The sequence below is a fragment of the Barbatula barbatula genome (genome assembly GCF_947034865.1).
Source record: "Barbatula barbatula genome assembly, chromosome: 4".
NCBI classification, from domain to species: domain Eukaryota; kingdom Metazoa; phylum Chordata; class Actinopteri; order Cypriniformes; family Nemacheilidae; genus Barbatula; species Barbatula barbatula.
Window position 1 is genome coordinate 9,980,058 of NC_136768.1, and position 18,626 is coordinate 9,998,683.

General features: G+C 38.5%; 1 protein-coding gene across 11 annotated transcripts in view; it reads right to left on the reverse strand.

The window, feature by feature from the left end:
• The window catches only part of ppfia2 (PTPRF interacting protein alpha 2), a gene marked incomplete at its 5' end in the record, with an annotated part of 106,714 nt that overhangs the window by 27,961 nt on the left and 60,127 nt on the right, over nucleotides 1-18,626 (reverse strand). For 10 of the 11 annotated variants that reach the window (XM_079454292.1, XM_079454291.1, XM_079454289.1 and 7 more), the window contains 3 exons: nucleotides 871-945; nucleotides 1,546-1,710; nucleotides 4,974-5,075. In XM_079454292.1, the coding sequence (XP_079310418.1) occupies nucleotides 871-945; nucleotides 1,546-1,710; nucleotides 4,974-5,075 (342 nt within the window). The remainder of the gene's footprint in view (nucleotides 1-870; nucleotides 946-1,545; nucleotides 1,711-4,973; nucleotides 5,076-18,626) is intronic. The other variant, XM_079454285.1, reaches the window with a different exon arrangement.

Below are 18,626 nucleotides of genomic sequence, written 5' to 3' on the forward strand. Positions count from 1 at the left end.
TGATTGAGGGTATAAAAGCCTTTTTCCTCCCTTGGCAAAATCAGACGTTCGATCGTATTTGTCCGATAATATAAAGAACGTATTTGATGGCTGCTAATGTACGTGAAGCTAGATTGTATAAAGAAGAAATTGACATAGATAACATCTGGCTACCAGGACCGGAAGTATTACCCTCAAATCCCTCCTTGTGTTAAGTTCTTCTTTAGATAAAGTAGTTTTGGAATAGCTTGCTAGAATGAAACCAATGGCATATTCTGGATTACAGTATATTGCCGTTTTAAAATGTAGGTAATCTGCTGAAATGTGTTATAAATGTTGGTTGACTTCTGGTTTCCTATTTACAGTATATACTTCTATTGCATTCTAAATCATTCCTATATGCGTTGTAAAATTACTGAAACCCCCCATTACTACTCTCAATCTGGCAACTCTCTTTGCATCGCTTTTCATCCTTCAGGAATGGCTGAGTCATAATCTTGTTTTACATATCTGCCCTTCTCTCTTTGTTTACCTCCCTCCCGCAACCCGACCAGATCAGGTGAGTGTTGACTCAGAAACAGGGACGTTATAACACGTCAGGGGGCTCTGCCACGCACGCTCAAATCATTACACAGATTCTCGACATCAAGGATCTATCCAGTTCCACTTCTGCAGAAAGTTTGAAGCTCTTTCAGCCAGAACTGCACCATCTGGACTGCCGGCGTTGGCAAACTTATGAAATACACAATGTTCTGTTTCCTCTCTTGCATTTCACACAGCTCAGATCAAGCGAAAACAACATGGAAAAATACACTTAACACATTTATTATGTATGTTTAACTTAGCGTACAGTAAAGCACCGTTTTGTTCAAGCAGCCTATCTAAGCTTACCTCCTGATTGGCTGCAGTTAACTCCTCTTCCAAGGCGGAGACCCTCTCTAGTGACACCCGCAATCTCTCCCGTACCTGAAAGATAAAAACACCTGCATCATTCACAGCGCATCAGGGTCGAGTGTCAATCGGATGTGCACATTCAATTCCTTGAATTATGGAATAAACAACACGCAGAATATTAACACTAATAAGAATTACCGCGGAAACCCTTTATTACAGATGAAAACAACATTAAATTGAATAAAAACATTGTCATTTCTCTCTCTGGTGACTTGCAGTCTGATCACTGGAATCATTGCGGTGGGTTGAGCCCTTCATCACCGCATGTCAAATGGTCATTGAAGCAGCGGTGCCATAAATCATGAGTTTTTCTGCTGCCTGTTACCTAAGGCCTTATAAATGACACTGTCTGTAGAAGGCCGCGGAATGGATTACAGCTGGATGAAGCACCACACAAGGGCTTAATCCATAAATAAAAGGCCACGGGATGAAGGAAAGGACATGCGGGACAGTGGGTCACAGATCACAATAAATAGAGGAAAATTATGTTTCGGTTGCTGACATCAAGTTATGGATCTAGGGCGTGAATTAAACATCAGCCAATCATTATTAAATGATGTACACTGTATTTGAAATTGTGACGTTGTAACATTTGCAGTCTTCACAGTTTACCTTCTCATCCAGTGCTTTGTGATGCTCAAAAAGAGACTTGAGGGCTTTGAGGACCTCCACCTCACTGGAGACGCCAGAAGGAGACTGAGCCTGGCGTTTGACCACAGTCATGCGCAGTGAGCGTTCATGCCTTGACACCAAACACTCCAGATGCTCCAACAGCAGCTGTGAAACACAGATACATTTATCATCATCGCTTTCATTCGAATCCTCTAAAACCATAACAAAACATTACACTAAACAGAAAAAGATGGTGTTGGTTCTATCTGGTTAACCTGGTGTTCGACTGGTTGCCAAACAACATTTCAATCTAAAAGTTTAGGCTTCAAATTGGCAAAACAAAATATGCTAAACCACAGATGGATCGAAAACTAAAGGTAATTATAATGAAAAACTAAAATTAGCACTTAAGTCAATTATTATATATATTATATATAAATATAAACAGCAGATGTGTTATATGTGTGGATGTGTTCATGTTTTAAATGATGACAATAGTTTTCGCTCTATAAATAAAATACCTGAATTAAAGAATTGTCTCATACTGAAACATGGTCGGTTTGGTCATGAGACTAAACCCTCAAGGACGGTTTTCATTTGATCTCTAATCGCATGTATTTAACACCATTTTGTCGTCTTCTCATTTTACCAGGTAGCCTTTCCAGCACGGTATCAACAATAGACAAAAAACCTAACACATTAATAGAAACAATAAAGCAGACAAAACAATTTGAAACCCCCTGGACTAGGCACAAAGGAGTTTGTGTTAATGTGGTTACTCTCTGGCCTGGTACATGGCATACAAAATCAATTCAGTCCCAAAGTCCCAAGGACACTGAGAGAGCAAAGCGAGGCGAGACAGACAGAAAGAGAGAGAGAGAGAGAGAGAGAGAGAGAGAGAGAGAGAGACAGAAAGAGAGAGAGACAGACAGAGAGAGAGAGAGAGAGAGAGAGAGAGAGAGAGAGAGACAGAAAGAGAGAGAGACAGACAGAGAGAGAGAGAGAGAGAGAGAGAACTGTCTGAGCAGAGTGAACATAGAAACAACAGAAAGCTGTGGATGGCATCTATATGTGTATACAGTACTGTTGTAAGCCTACCTCCATGTTTATTTTATATACACCTTGATGTAGATTTTTAGTGTCCAGGTTACGACCTATTACAGGAGGTTGAATGAATGGTTGCATTAGGCCTACAATTCTACATGTACATGTATCTGCAGCCCGAGGGCTGAACCGGCAGCTGTACCGTGCTGCTGTGCTTCTCTAGAGACCAACAGAATCGCTGACCTTTCTACTTTTTGCTTAGCTTCATGCTCTCTCATTCATAGCCCTGCTTCTGTGTCAGATTCTCTGTGTTTTCCAGTGCCAGCTCAGCATTAAAACAACCCTACAGCCGGATGACACAGGTTAGGTTACTTTTCTCTCAAGCGCTCTTTGGGTTTTGGTGGATTGGATTCACAGCGGTGCCATCTGAAGACACAGACATTGACCAATACATGAATCTCAAACTGAGGTCTCGATCAATATTTCTACAGGAATATCCTTTTAATGTGAATGTCAAAAAATGCTAAATCTGCCACATCTATCATCAATGTATACACGTAAATTTTCTATAAATTGTAAGGTAACTGTAACTACCCTCTAAGACTCAAACCAGAACAAAACTATGCAAGAAAAGGGCTGTGGTATGAAAAGTAACTGGTTTTAATACAAAAAACATGTTTTTATATAGTTTACCCATGTCACAATATACCATTATAGACAACTATAGTCATGATATCCATAATTATCAATATCACGTTAATATTACTGTAAAAAATGAAAACTTAAAAACTGTTGTTCAAAAATACATCAAATTGGCTTTACAAGTCACTTGAACTTAAATTATATTGAACTGACCGAAGAATCTAGTTTTATTTTTAAGTCAGTTTAATAAAAAAGTTAAAAAAACTAATGATTTGCAAAACCCATTTCCTTTCACACAAAAAAAATATTTTTGAAGTTTTAAGATGAAAAAGGTTTTTTGTGTATACTATACATAAGATTATATCGTAAATTATTGAGCACCCATTTAAAATATATCTTTAAAAGCCACAATGTTTACAAACTCTCTCGCCACCTCCCTGCCCTAATTTTTTGAGTGTCATTGGCCAAAAAGACAAAAAAATGATCCATAGCAAAAACTGATACCAATATTATTTTTCAAACAATTAAATAAATAACTTGATATCATCACCGGAATGAATAAAACATGATAATCAAAAGTAATATTTTCATACGGGTGTACTGTACGAACTAAAGAATGTACTTTCCCATCAAGATATCTTCAACATTTGATTTGTAATTTAAGATGCAGACTCGACCTCCCAAAAAAACAAGTGACCGATATGATCTTTTTCATTATGACTATTGTAATGCAAGGGCCACAGTAGTATTTCTAAAACATCTTGTTTTTAAATCTTTAACCCAGGTGCACAAAAGCAGCGGCCCAGGAAAGATTAGAAAATCAGCTTGAAATACTGCTAGCGGAGTTTGTTTCTAATCTCACTAGACCCTCGTCTTCATTTCATTCCACTACGTCCCCTTATCCCTCTTGATCTGGTTTTTAATACCCTTCGATATCCTCAATTCCATAATTGACTCTTCAGACGTTTGGCTGGAGCGACGTAACGCAAGTAATTCATTGAATTGCAGCTTGAAGGCCTGAGTGCTGTGTAACATTAACAGTGACTCAAACAGGCACTGAGGGGTGCGGCGAAAGAAATCTAGGTGAAAATAAAGCGGAAGACAAGAGAATGACTCTTTTCTTGGGAAATGGAAGTGTCAGACGTTCTGGCAGCGTCCCTGCACTAGGTGCAGATGCTGCGGTGAGAACAGATCCAAATCCATCGACAAAAAGCATACAAGTAATTACTGAAAAATACAACTTTTCTCACTGTTGTGACATTAATGACAATGTGGATGTGTGTTCAACATCTCAAAATATGGGCGAGATTCATTCAGTATATCGTTCTGCAGAACACAAAAGAAGATATTTTGAAGAACGTTCAAAATCAACCGCTGAGACATTTCTCAAAATATCTTCTCATGTGTTACACAGAAGGGCGAGTCACATACAGGTTTGAACAAAAGGAAGGTAAACAAAAGATAATAAATAGATTATAATGTTAGGGTTACTTGAGGCGATGTAGAAGGCCTCAGTAATGAAACATTTGGTGGGACGACTCGTCAACTATTGTGACTAAATGTGGTGTCTGGTTTAGTAAAAGCACCAGGAAGGTCCTGGCTTCTCCTGAATATTATGAATCCCACGCACAAGCCATTGGTTGGGCATCTGTTAGTTTGTTGGACTCAGAACTCAGAAAGATGGGGATGAGGAACACGATCTGTCCTTTGATGTGTTTGGAAGACAAAGTGTATGAACTCACTCTTGTGTTGTTCCTCTCGGCCTTAAGCTCAGAAATCTCCTCCTCCTTCTCCAGCAGCTGCTCTCTGCAGGCGTTGAGCTCCTTCGTCAGGGCGGCAAACTCCTGCGAAACAGCAAACGGCCATTTTAACAACAAACACAGTTTTACTTGAGGACAATATGACATTGGTGTTATGTACCTTGCTGTATGTGCTCAGAATGCGTTTGGAAAAAGCACACAAGATACATTTGTGGATCGTTGATTTGAACACAATGTGTGAACTCGTATTATATACGATACAGTAAGCAAACAATACATATAGCGTCCTCTGAGATTCAAAAGCTGTTGATTCCAAAACCATGACCACGAGGAAAGCCAAATCCCACTCAAGTGAATTGTACAGATCCGATGCACTAATGTAAATGCATTCAGTGGACTAAGAGGATTTTAGGAATGAAAGAAATGGTGCTGGGCATTGATTCGGGCATCTATACGCTGCATGACATAAATGGTGATGCAATTGCTTTTACGTGGCACATTTAGTCAAGTTGGCTACCGCGACGACAGCCTTGGTTTAAAAATAATTAGTGTGGAATGGGACAGGTATGGGTGAAAATGAATCACTTCACATCGTTTCTGAGCCAAATTATATCTGTACTGCCAAGATTATCCATGTCGGGAAAAAAATGGTGTTAGCCTTCATGCTAATAACGCTCACTTTCTTTCCAAAGCGCTGAATTCAGAATATGCATACAGTACATGCCAGAATACAATGAAATCTTTCTGTTGTCTCGATAAGGGATCGATGGCATAGACTGATGGTAAGAATCAGAGGTCTTATTTCTTTCGACAAGAGTTCAAAAAGCAATAGCGGACACCTCGATTGATAAACATGAGCTTGGCGGATGATGACAAGCCTGTCTTGCTATAACCAGATGGGAAGGATTGGGATCATGTAAAGGTAGCCTTCGAGGACAATGACTCACATTGGTATTGATCTAAGCCTGTTCTTGACTGCAGGGCTTCACTGATTATAGTTGGATAATTGAAAAGGACCTGTCCAGCTGGGCATCAAAACCTTGCAAAGGTCTTGCGGTAGATGGCGAGTTGTTGACTTGAGAGTGCTTTATGGGGTAGTACTATTAAACCGGGTCCACACAAAGCGTAACATTAAACAAAAATGTTACTATTAGAGAATTCTTTGCAGTTTGGCGCAAATCGCAACTGATGTTGAGAAAAAAATAACATTAAGAAAATGGATTGTTCCAAGTACCACCTAATGACCGCCCTAAAAAATCATATGGATAAACACTTGAAATAATTGTAGAGCTGCGAATCTTTATTTTAACACCTCATCCTCCAATTATAATGTATTATTAATAATACAAATGCTTTTTTATTTACCAGATGTTTTCAAACTAAATAACATGTTCTTTCCATGTTTTTCAAATAACAACAGCTTAAAACGGCAGTTCAAGTGCAGAAATACATAAGAAACTTAATTTGCACGGAGCCAGTCGGAAGAGAGAGAGTGAGTGACTCACAAGCGTCTGTCTGCTCCCGCTCTGTGATTGATCTGCCCGTCACGTGGCTGAGTTACATCGATTAATGATAAATAAACAATAATTCATACAACCATTTTAAAATTGCACACAGGCTGAGATGTATTCCGAGTTTGTCAATCATGTATTAAACATTTGAAATTGTAATTAAAACAAGAAATATAAATAAATATATAGAGTTTGGAATTTTCTGACCTGTCACGTACCACCGGGGTTACAATTTTCCCTTTTTACATACATACAAGTGGTTTATCTCCTTCCCTTTTTATACCTTTCGTGTACCAAAACGTTATCAACCACATCATACTCTCTATAGCTCCGCTTCGAAACAAACCTCCCAACAATGTTTTTAACGTCAAAGGTCAAAACTCGCAGTTGCTACCCTTCGGTATGAAACAAGGGCATTGGATGACTCAAATTCATTCGTGTGTGAACGTCTCTCTAGTCAGGAAAAGGCGAGCACATCTGCGGTATTGACATCTCAACCTTATGATGTAGAGCACATTACTCCAGGTTATACTAGTGAACTGCTGCTGCATAAATAGTCAATGAGATCAGCAATTCTGACGTCAGGACTAATAAACTGATAACACGCAGTCTTTCATCTTATCTTTGGTTAATGTGTTCCTGATATCTTGTTCCACATATACCTTTGGAACTGCAATTTACAATAGAAAACAATTGAGACAAATTGCGTCTTCTGCTAACAGAAAGAAAATACTCTGCTTAGATCTGCAATCTTAGATCAGTGATTTTAATATGAACAAAAAATATTCACCAAATTCATGAATTTTAACATCACTTATTTATATTAAAAATGATCTTATTGATATTAATAACTTTTGCATATTAGCCTCCTGTGTATCTGATATAGACAACATTTTTACAAATGTCCATACAGTTTTGTATAGACAATCTCACAACAATGTTGCATTATAGGAATTGTACTGATGATTTCAATATGAATTTAAACATTTCTCCTTCTCATGTTTATTTTACCTATTTAATCTAAATATATTTTACAGTACAGCCCAGTGCTCCTAATGTATTTCAACTATTGTTTTATTTGCTTCCATTTTATTTTATCCTCCGTCTATAATTATAAGCTGAAAATGCATAAAAGAGTTATCGATTCAAAAATCTAAATAAAAAAATTGATTTGACATTTTTCTAAATCTTAACATAGAATAATGGCTCATGGAATTACAATATATTTTATATGCAGTGAGCAATTTTTTGTGTATTCGGTTGTCTATATAAAGTACACAATGGCACGTCTCGTTCTGGCTAATTTTATATATAACAAAGAATTTTAGGAAGGTGAGAAATCAAATAAAGAAATGATACTCAGATGAAACATTGTTTGTGGGGAAATATCACCAAGGGATCAGAACAAATCCATCACGTGTACCAAGAGATTGCACAACAAAATATAAACCGATCGGCTGTCTAAATGTCTTATTGTGTGATGCTGTTAATGGTCATGGTTGGTTAGAACCGAACCTCAAGATAATATGAAACAGATGAGATTTGTCGCTTGATGGTTTGTCACGACAGTTGACTTGTCCGGGTAACAAGCTTGTCATAATTATTCTCAGAGAAGTCAGGAAGGATTCATCCAGCCTGCGGACTTAATCTCCAGAATATCCTCAAGAAAACTGACTTCAATCCTGCACATTGCTATACCATATACAGTCGGCCCTGAAGCCTGCTTCTGCCAGATGTCCATAATGACACGTTGGGGACACTGCTATCAATTCACTAAGTTCAGTTTGGCACACTGTGGATGAGTTAGCAAAGCGCTAATTAAAACGTGTTGATTAGAAGGTGCTGGTGCAGAGGTGTTAGTCTAAGGGGAGAGACAGGCATAATTACAACATGTTCTACTCCGCTTTAAACAACGTTCAGAGAAAAAACAGGATAGACTTTTTCAATTTAAACAGCACGGTGTTGACAAGTAGTATTTTTACCCAGCGTTGCGTCACTAAATCAGTAAACAAACCAGCAACTGACTGTTGTCTCTCAACAACACAATACAATTTATGTCAGTGGTTCCATGGTGTCATGTGACTGATTAATGCCAAATGCTACTGGTTCTTACGTGTCATGTGACTGATGGCTGTCAGTAAGTTTTCAAATGCCGTTTTTCTGGAGCTGTTTTCTTCTGTAAGGAGCTTGACAGCCCTGACAATGCATAAAAGATGTCAAGCACTCAGCTTGAAAGCCTACTCGCACCTTATTCGCTGAAGAAGGATCTTATTAATTCGAACGGCTTATTCAGCTGAATAAGAGACAACCCTGAGAGCAACAGGAATGTTTTTTGGAGCAGGTCGTGAACCTTAAACTCGAAGCAAGCTTCAGACAGCCTTTAAATGCACTCGCTGCACTTGAGCAACACCCATGTTTAAGTGGCGGCAAAGGAACATCCCCAGAATGCAGTGCAGCAACCAATGAAATAAAACAGTATAGAACCAAGGAAGCTAGAAATTTTAAAGCCACTGACGCTTTAAACTCTATGGGTGTGATGAATCTTTAATGGCTGCTGTAAAGCTTTTGAGACAGTGTCCCATGGGGTACATGCGAGATGTACCGTTCATTGAACGGAGTTCACCGTGTTTGCACGCAATGGCTTCAGAAAAGAATCTTTAAGATATATAGTAACAGGAGAGTTGGTATGAAAGGTCAAGTTGTGATGAGAAGTAAATTGTTTAACCCAAGGCAAAGAATAAAGAAGTCAAGCATTAAACCGCCGCAAAAATATTACTTACAAAAACATTCTGCATTGTACCACTGATGTCGATAGAGATTGCGGCTTTAAAGAGTTTAGAAGCTGTCTCAAGTAGAAGCTGTCCCAAAATGTCTTTTAGTGTGTCCGGGTAAAATCGTCATCATCTGTGTTACTGGTAAACATATTCATAAGCTACTAGGCTCTTGCACCCATAAGTTTTTGCCTTATTTGTCCGGCCGGCCAAAACATTAGAATGCAAAATTTCAGAAGAAAGCTACATTACAAAGAAAGATTTTTCACAAGCATTTCTCATCTGCTTCCACCCTAACACCCCTAGGTTTCTTTGAGAAAAGAAAGTTGCCTTGTAATCTTTTTTTCAAGCAAAAACATGCTTTAAATTGCATACACTTTTTTTATAGAGGCCAGCTATGACTGACCCCAGCTCAGTGAATACTCTAACAAAAGGTAATGAAATACCACTGAAAATGGAAGCCATGTAATATCCCCTCCTTTAAATATTGAAAGTCATAAACTATGAATCCAGCAACTCTTCAAAAACCGTATATACTTACCTCCACAAATCCTAACGTTAAATCTCACTGGTTCAAAGACATGCTAGAAGTGTTCCTTTAAGGTTAACATATTTATAACAAAAGCAAAATAAAATTTACTTTTGAATTCATGGGGCCTTTAATACAGTAATAGATTTTTTTCTCAGTGACACTGCATATAAAATGTTACAATTTTGTTACTTAACTATAAAAACTACTGTTTTACTTTTTTTATTACTGAAAAATGATGACAGCATCTTTATACAGTATATTCTCTCTAGAGGGTTCATCTGCATTTAGGTTTGTTTTAATTACACAAGCAAAGGCACTATAAGAGGTCGACATTGAATTAAATCCTAAAGCGTATTTTTTTAAATACCATGTGAAATTTAGCATCAATCGACTAAAGTCAATCTGTAACGGAGGATCCCCGCAGACCTAACCCCTATAATAAATCCATCACATTCTCAGCCGGAGAGCATCTATTCAAGCCCCATAAATCCATCAGCAGCACACAGTCGTGTCACAGATCGACTCAAGAACCGTCCCTTGGCATGTGCGTTCCTAAGAACTGAGGGGTTTGTGTGTTGGGAGACCACTGTGCTTGATTTACCCTGACCTTTGGTTGAAGTACGTAGTACAGGGGTTGTTGCTTGAGCAAAGAGCATCTATAAATCTACAGAGGGAGTTATTACGACCCGGGGATTTACCGCTCCACACGGACCATGCCGGCTAATTCTGTCCTCTGTATGACAGGCAATAGAAAAGTATAGGGACCGGGTACTGACAACACAAAAGCTGCTATTTTGGTTTAGTTGGCATTACTAGCTTAAATTATATTGCTTAAATGTTGGATTAGGGATTTTAACAAATCCTAAAACTACAGAGCATGCTAAACTGTCTGGTACCACATTAAAACTTATGCTACACATATTTAATAATTCAACTGGCTGATGATAAAATAGGTGAACAAAAATCCCGGTCGATTCAAGGGGGGACTTTGACTTGGTCCATTAAAGGGAAAGTTCACACAAAATGTGTCATTATTCACGCACCCTTGTGTCATACCAAACCTGTACGACACAAAAGAAGATATTTTAAAACAACAGCGGTACCCATAAACTTCAAATGTATGGGAAGAACTATGCAAATGAACGGGTGCCAGTTAACAAAATTCTTCAAAATATCTTCTTGTATGTTCTGCAGACGAAAGAAAGTCATACAGGTTTTATTTGGGTGAGCGATCCATCAAGCATCCAAACAACAATGCCCTAGTATTGTGGTAGCATGTTTTGTAATAAATGTAGTTATCAATTTGTGACGCAACTAGCGACCATCAAACACAGTGAAGGAACAAACAAAAAACAGCAGGTTGACTGGAACTATAAAGAATCTAATTGATACCAGTTAGGTCTTGTCTTTAATGCAACCCAGCATGCACTAGCAGCATCCCACAGAGACAACACAACTTGTTAACCTCACTTCACTTCCCAAGCAACAAACGAGAGTCCGAGAGGAAAGGAAAGCAGAGAAAAGTAAATGTACTTTTGGTTCTTTAAATGCAAAACAAAGGTCAGATATTTTAGTTGTGCAGAGTTATTTGCATCATATGCAAGAAACCTATTCTCAGCATTACAGGGCACTAGAGTTAAGGGAGACTGAGAACATGGATCCACCCATCACTAACCAGTGTCACACAACCTCAATTTAAAACCAATATTGTCGAGCATTCAAGCAGCGAACGTGGCAACACACGCATTAAACCAATAGACATTCTAAATGAATTAGGGCTGATAATGGGCTATATGAGAATCACCATTATTTTATTTTAAAGGGGTCATGTGACACGGCTTAAACAAATATTAGCGTTAGTTTTAGATGTATATACGATTTATGGTTAAAAAAATCTCCTCTTTGCCCGCCTCTTTGAAACGCAGGGATTTTTTACAAAGCTCATCACTCTGAAAGCGAGGTGTGCTGTGATTGGCCGGTTAACCAGTGTGTAGTGATTGGTTGAATACCGCAAGTGTGTGATGGAAATGTAACGCCTCTTACCATATTTGGAACATCAGGTTCCAAAGCAGTTGTACTGACAGGTACGCCCACCTAACCAATCAAACCACGAACTGACGTAGATTTGTGGGGGTGTGGGGGGTGTTTCAGGCAGGTATGGGCAAGCTTTCACTTTTATTACTTTTTGCAATTTTTCGTGTCTAATACATGCATGGGCAACTCACCAAAGACGCAGAAAAACATATTAGTGCCATATGACCCCTTTAAATTAATCAAAATGTATATTTAAAACACTTTATAGCCAAATAATACGTAGAAATCTGACACTGTTGAACTTGATCATTTCTGACCATGTGCTTGCTATCAGCACATAAATAAAATGGCGACATTGCTCATTTTAAATAAAATAAGATTAATTGTGCAGCTCTAACATAAACGCATTTCTTTAGCTGTAAATTTTTTCTATCATTTTTATATATGACTGTCCTGTGCCAAACACCATTTCTTCCCTGCTTTTTGTTTTCGCACAAAAATGTTCTCTACTGTAAACAACAACAGCAAAAAAATATCCAAGATGCCAATTAAGGGGGTGCTGTGCATTTTCCTTCTCACTTTGCTACATTAATCGACTGTGATTTCATGTTCCCTTAAATGGCAGCTGCTTATGTAGACAGTAGGTAGCAAGGAGGCTCAGTAAGGTAAGATCTTGAAGACGGCTTATTGTATGACCTCTGCACATAAATATCTGCAATAAAAGTCAGTCTGCCTTTGGGAGTGGACAAAAGCAGAAAACAATAACTGTCAGATCAGATAACAACAGCCCTGCGTACGTCTCTGTAAACACCCGATAAAACCACAGGCCGAACATCAGCGTAAGTACCCATAAATCACAGCTACAAGCAGGCGTAAAAAGCTGCGTGATTGGTTTGAGAATCTTATGCGAAGAGCCTTTCAAACTCTGTTCACGTCCGGTGAGGAACCCTTAAGGAGATCATTCAAAGAGAAGTTAATCAGACTCCAAAGCCTGATAGGAGACCCAATGTAGTTTGGCTGATAAAGCAGACACAGACAGATTGTCATGCTTAACCCCTCTCAGCCTAGTGGAATGAGCAAATTTATACTGTAGCCATACGAAGTGGGTGATTGGAATTTATTTCTATGAACTTTACATTATCATAGAATAAGACTTTAAACGCACAGTATTAGGCACTCAGGTATCCTAAACAGCCAAACAGAACAACACATGTTGGCGTATTTTGTGTCATAAGACAAAAGTCCAACGGAATCTAAACAAAGGCGGCAAGTAAATTACGATAGAGCAAATTGGGGATGTATGCATAGAAAAATGTGTATCTCTTTTAGCTTTGAGGGCATTTATGTGGTTGTGTACTCCTTGTTAGCAAGAATAACTTTTAGAAAATAATCCCATTTAAAATGTAATGTTGTTCTCTTCAAGGAATATTCTTGATTCCTTATCTTGCACGCATGGGTGAACACAATTTTCACAAATAAAACTGCTTTCTTTAAAGGAACCACAAAAGTATCAATCTTTCAACAACAGCAACAAACAACAAATCGTGCATACTGTATTTGTGTCATGCTTGTACTTTATATCATTTCAGGACCATCAGTTGCTTGCAAAAAAGGACTTTAAATGTGTCTTTTTTGCTGTCATGCATGACACAAATTTACAAAGTGAGATTCTGCAGGGACAGAAAATAAAGGCTAATGGATCAAATAAGAAAATGTAACAAACTATTACACATGTCACATTTTAACACATTTAAAAATGAGTTCCAACTTTGAGTTCCTTTTGCATCACATGTTCCGCTAACAGTTTGTAGATGTCATACCGGAGGATGAAGCCGTGGTCACACTTGGCTTTTCATTCCATTGACCTCATACGCATCATACCGGAAAGTATGAGGATAATTCGCAATTCTCTGCGTAGTAAAGTTAGATTTTTGTAAACTCTGACATGCAAATTCGCATCAAGTGAGTGTGTGAGACCAATAGAAGATCAAAATGTCACAGCGTGGCCTCCCGGTTCAAGCAATGTAAAAAATGTAGGAATCGCTTCGACCCATTTTCGTACCACCGTCCAAACGAATTTCGCATGCTAGTCAAGTCTGATCGCGGCATACGGCTACCAGCCCTAAGTTTTAACCACAACACCGTACCATCCTCAAGACAAATGTGGAAAAAACTTTCGGCCATGAACCTAAAACCTCAAATCACTCCAGGTTTCTACATTTATCTAAACCCCAACACAATAATCATAACTTAAACATCCAACTCTTAGAACTTCAACCTGTAATATATTCCATTTAAAACTATTCAGAAATGTTCCGCTCGAAATCCCTATTTCCTAAGAGGCAATTCTCTCTTTTGAATGAGAGGGGCAGCGGGTGAGACGTCGCCTATTTGCACTCGAGTTGACCTTCGGCCTCGCTGGATTTTGACTCGCATGCAGTCACTCTCTTGGGTGGCCTGTCTATAAAATCAGCCTATTTCATTGAGTTCTTGATGTCTGGGCACACTGATCTCTTTTCTCATTACACTTAACTTTAGAACAGAGAGCTCAATTGAAAAAGGAGAAGACAGAGAATGTGTTTTAGAAGCACAGATGGGACCTAAGAAGAAGAATGCCGTGGCGTCAAACATGGCGTTACCTTCCAAAAAAAGCAATTGTAATGTAAAATAATTGTCAAAAAAACAATGTGTTGAAAAAGAAACTAAATGATGTATAATTTGTTAATTGCCTGTAATAGCACCTATTATACCACAGCAAAAACAGATTCCTGGAAGGAAACCCAGTGGATATAGAAAGTCCTGCACAAAGTAGTAAATAAATAGCAAAACACGGCACTCATTTAAATTGTACGCTGACATTTGTACAGAACTTGCATTGCGATACCATCTGTTAAGAGTTCTCTACAAATCTACAGAGCTCTGCTATTTAACTGCATTGCTAGTTCACAACAACACCACAAAATGAAGCCAGACCATTACGATGGCATTCGGTAAATGGCGTATAAAATTTTAACATGCCTTATATTTTAAAATACTTTGCCATATTATTATGCAAAGATAACTTTAAGTAGGTTGATATTCCCAACGTGTTAAACATGGTGGCGTCATCAAAACATTGCAGTGTTTGTTGTTGCATGTATGTACAGTATGTATGCTGGTATACCTATGATATGAATTGTATTACAGTCAAGCCCAGGTCCTTATGTCAAAACTGGTATCTCGAAGAGAACAGATAACCCTGATAAAATGTTTGACTTCTGCATTTTCATTCTCCATCACGTCGTGCACACCAATATTTACACAACCATCAAAACTTCTGATGATATTTACAGTGTTTACCAAAGTCGTACACCTGGCACACCGTCTGATCCACATTTCCTGTTGTGTCTTATGTCTGTTAACAGCCTCTCGTTGTGCTCCAAGGCAGCTTATCTGCTCTGCCCAGCCTGTTCTTCCATAGACTACATTTGGCACCGGGTCGGCCCGTGTCATAAGACCGTAACATAAATTGGAAGCTCTCTAACGCAATAAAGAAATTTCAGTTTACAGCCAGTCCGGCACATACTGAAGTCCCCTGCGGATAATGGCCGGCCAACACATGAGGCCAGACTTTAAATAAAGACACGTCGTCTGTGCCATGCCAGAAAACGCAGCGCCAATAAAGTTTTAAAGGTCAGGATGGCTTCAGTCTCGGTCCCTGGAGTTATGTCTGCTATTAGGCAAACTGGTGCAATGCTACAGTGCATCAAATTTGTGAACTGATAGACAAAAAAACTCAAACAGACTTGTACGATACCAAATCAGACAGACAAGCAGACAAACACACACTGTGGTAAGAGGTGGGAGTGCCAGGGCCTGTGGCAAGTGTTCACACTGCATTAGTGTGACGTTTGCTGCTGTGAATCTTTGCCATTTTCTTAAAGGTCTTTGTATGGACACAGGCAAAGATTATTATCAGTTCATCACTACGTATTATAATTACTATACTTTTATGATAATAATTATTATGATTTTTATAATCATCAGAAAATAATTGTATTAATGATAATAATAAGTTGTAATGATTCGTTTTATAGGGATAGTTCACCCAAAAATAAAATGTCGTCGCCATTTAGTCAAAACCTGTAATGAGTCGTTCTTCTGTGTAACACAAAAGAAGATATTTTGAGAAATGGTTGATTTGGTATTGTCCCGTAGTTTTTCTCCACACTTCTCTCTTAGCTCTTAAACCTCATTCACAATCGTGTTCAGACAGAAAATGGGATCTTGAAACATCTCTAAAAATAAAAACACATTAAATATACAGTGTAGCTTAACCCTTGGAACAACATAAGGGTACGAAAATGTTCAATTTGGGTCAACTATCCCTTTAAATCTGAATTATGCTTATATTTGCAGCACAATTGTTACATTTCATATAATCTTTCTTCGCTTACACAATTTTTTTGTATTATAGTAGGATATAGCGCTATAGCCTGTCCGCACATCCACACCTCTGTCACAGTTGGCTAGCTAAAGGAAGGGTTCATTGAAATATGGATTCTGAACGGTGTCTACTCTACTGCAGTACAATGCTGGAAGAGAGCCATGCAAAGATAAATGAGCATGGCTGAGTTATAGAGAGAGTATGTGTGCAAGGCAATACAATGAAATGTGTACACATATGCAATGCAAAAAGTTAAAGCATCCAATGAGTGAAAATATGTTTAACATGTTTAAATGGAACATTTAAGCAACGCAATGAGTGACAGCAACATATGCATCATTTAATGTTAGTGCCTTAAAGAAATGCATTGACTGGTAACATGTTTTGCATGTAAATGTGATGCTTTTAAAAACGTAATCGGTAAGAATGTGCTTTTTAAATTTACTGTGCATACCAAGCAAAGCGTTAATCTCTCTCTCTCTTTTGCTAATATACCTACATATATTTATGCAATGTACAGCTAACTAAAAGGATATTTGAGGCTGGTTAAATACATTCCAGGAGCTGTGAGATCAGAACTATAACAGTTTTGTAAATGTGCATATAGCAGTATGCATAATGCAATGGTTGATTCTTTGAATAACCGAATCATTTTAAGTTCGCATGTGTGCTTCATTTCCCCAAAAATGTATGTGAAACGTATGTTGATCATATCCATTTCAGTTTGACTATAGCTCAAACTAATTGACCAAACTTTAAGCATGATCGCGTTGCATATTGCATATCGCAATATTCAGCAAGTTATCACATTTTCCTTTAATATTGTTCAGCGGCAGCCCGACGATTCCTTTAACAATTAATTGTGTAACACACATAATTCTGATAGAGCAAACCTCATTAACGTCAACATCAGATAGTGACTCTCTTAACAATTCACTAAACACACTAACTCTCTGATATACAGTAGAACAATAAAGCCGTCTTAATGAAACCTTCCATATTCACCTTCATTTATATCAGTGCAAGAAGCGAAAGGCTTAATAATACAATGAGCAAATATCCTAAAAAAAATGAAACTAAAAGAGCTTTTCAAGTTTGTAAGTTGTATTTTATGTAAATGTATGTTTCATTTTGATGCTGTAAATAGTTTTCTTGTTGTTTCACTATAGTACAAAAGTACTGTCTACAGACAATTCCTTGGACTTCATGGCTTGGTTTGTTCTCTGGCATGCACTGTTAACTGTGGGACCTTATCTAGACAGGTGTGTGCCTTTCCAAATCATGTCCAATCAACTAAATTTACAAGGAAGATCAGTGGACACAGGATGCACCTGAGCTCAATTTTGAGTGTCATGGCAAAGGCTGTGCGTTCTTTATTTTTAATACATTTGAATAGATCGGGGGAGAAGGGCCTTAGTCAGGGAGGTGATCAAGAACCCAATGGTCACTCTGACAGAGCTCCAGCATGTCTCTGTGGAGAGAGGAGAACCTTCCAGAAGAACAACCATTTCCGCAGCACTCCAATAATCAGGCCTGTATGGCAGAGTGGCCAGACGGAAGCCACTCCTCAGTAAAAGGCACATGACAGCCTACCTGAAGGACTCTCAGACCACGAGAAACAAAATTCTCTGGTCTGATGAAACAATGATTGTAGTCTTTGTCTGGAGGAAACCAGGCACCGCTCATCACCTGGCCAATACCATCCCTACAGTGAAGCATGGTGGTGACAGCATCATGCTGTGGGGATGTTTTTCAACGGCAGGAACTGGGAGACTATTCAGGATCAAGGGAAAGATGAATGCAGTAATGTACAGAGACATCCTCCCTGAAAACCTGCTCCAGAGCGCTCTAGACCTCAGACTGGGGCGAAAATTAAGTCTTCCAACAGGACACTGACCCTAAGCACACAGCCAAGATAACAAAGAAGTGGCTACAGGACAACTCTGTAAATGTCCTTGAGTGGCCCCGCCAGAGCCCAGACTTGAACCCGATTGAACATCTCTGGAGAGATCTGAAAATGTCTGTGCACCGACGCTCCCCATCCAACCTGATGGAGATTGAGAGATCTTGCAAAGACGAATGGGAGAAACTGCCCAAAAATAGGTGTGACATCATTCTCAAAAAGACTTGAGGCTGTAATTGGTGTCAAAGGTGCTTAAACAAAGTATTGAGCAAAGGCTGTGAATACTTATGTACATGTGCTTTTTTCGTTTTTTATTTTTAATACATTTGCAAAGATTTCAAACAAACTTCTTTCACGTTGTCATTATGGGGTATTGATTGTAGAATTGTGAGGAAAATAATGAATTAAATCCATTTTGGTATAAGGCTGTAACATGACAAATTGTGGAAAAAGTGAAG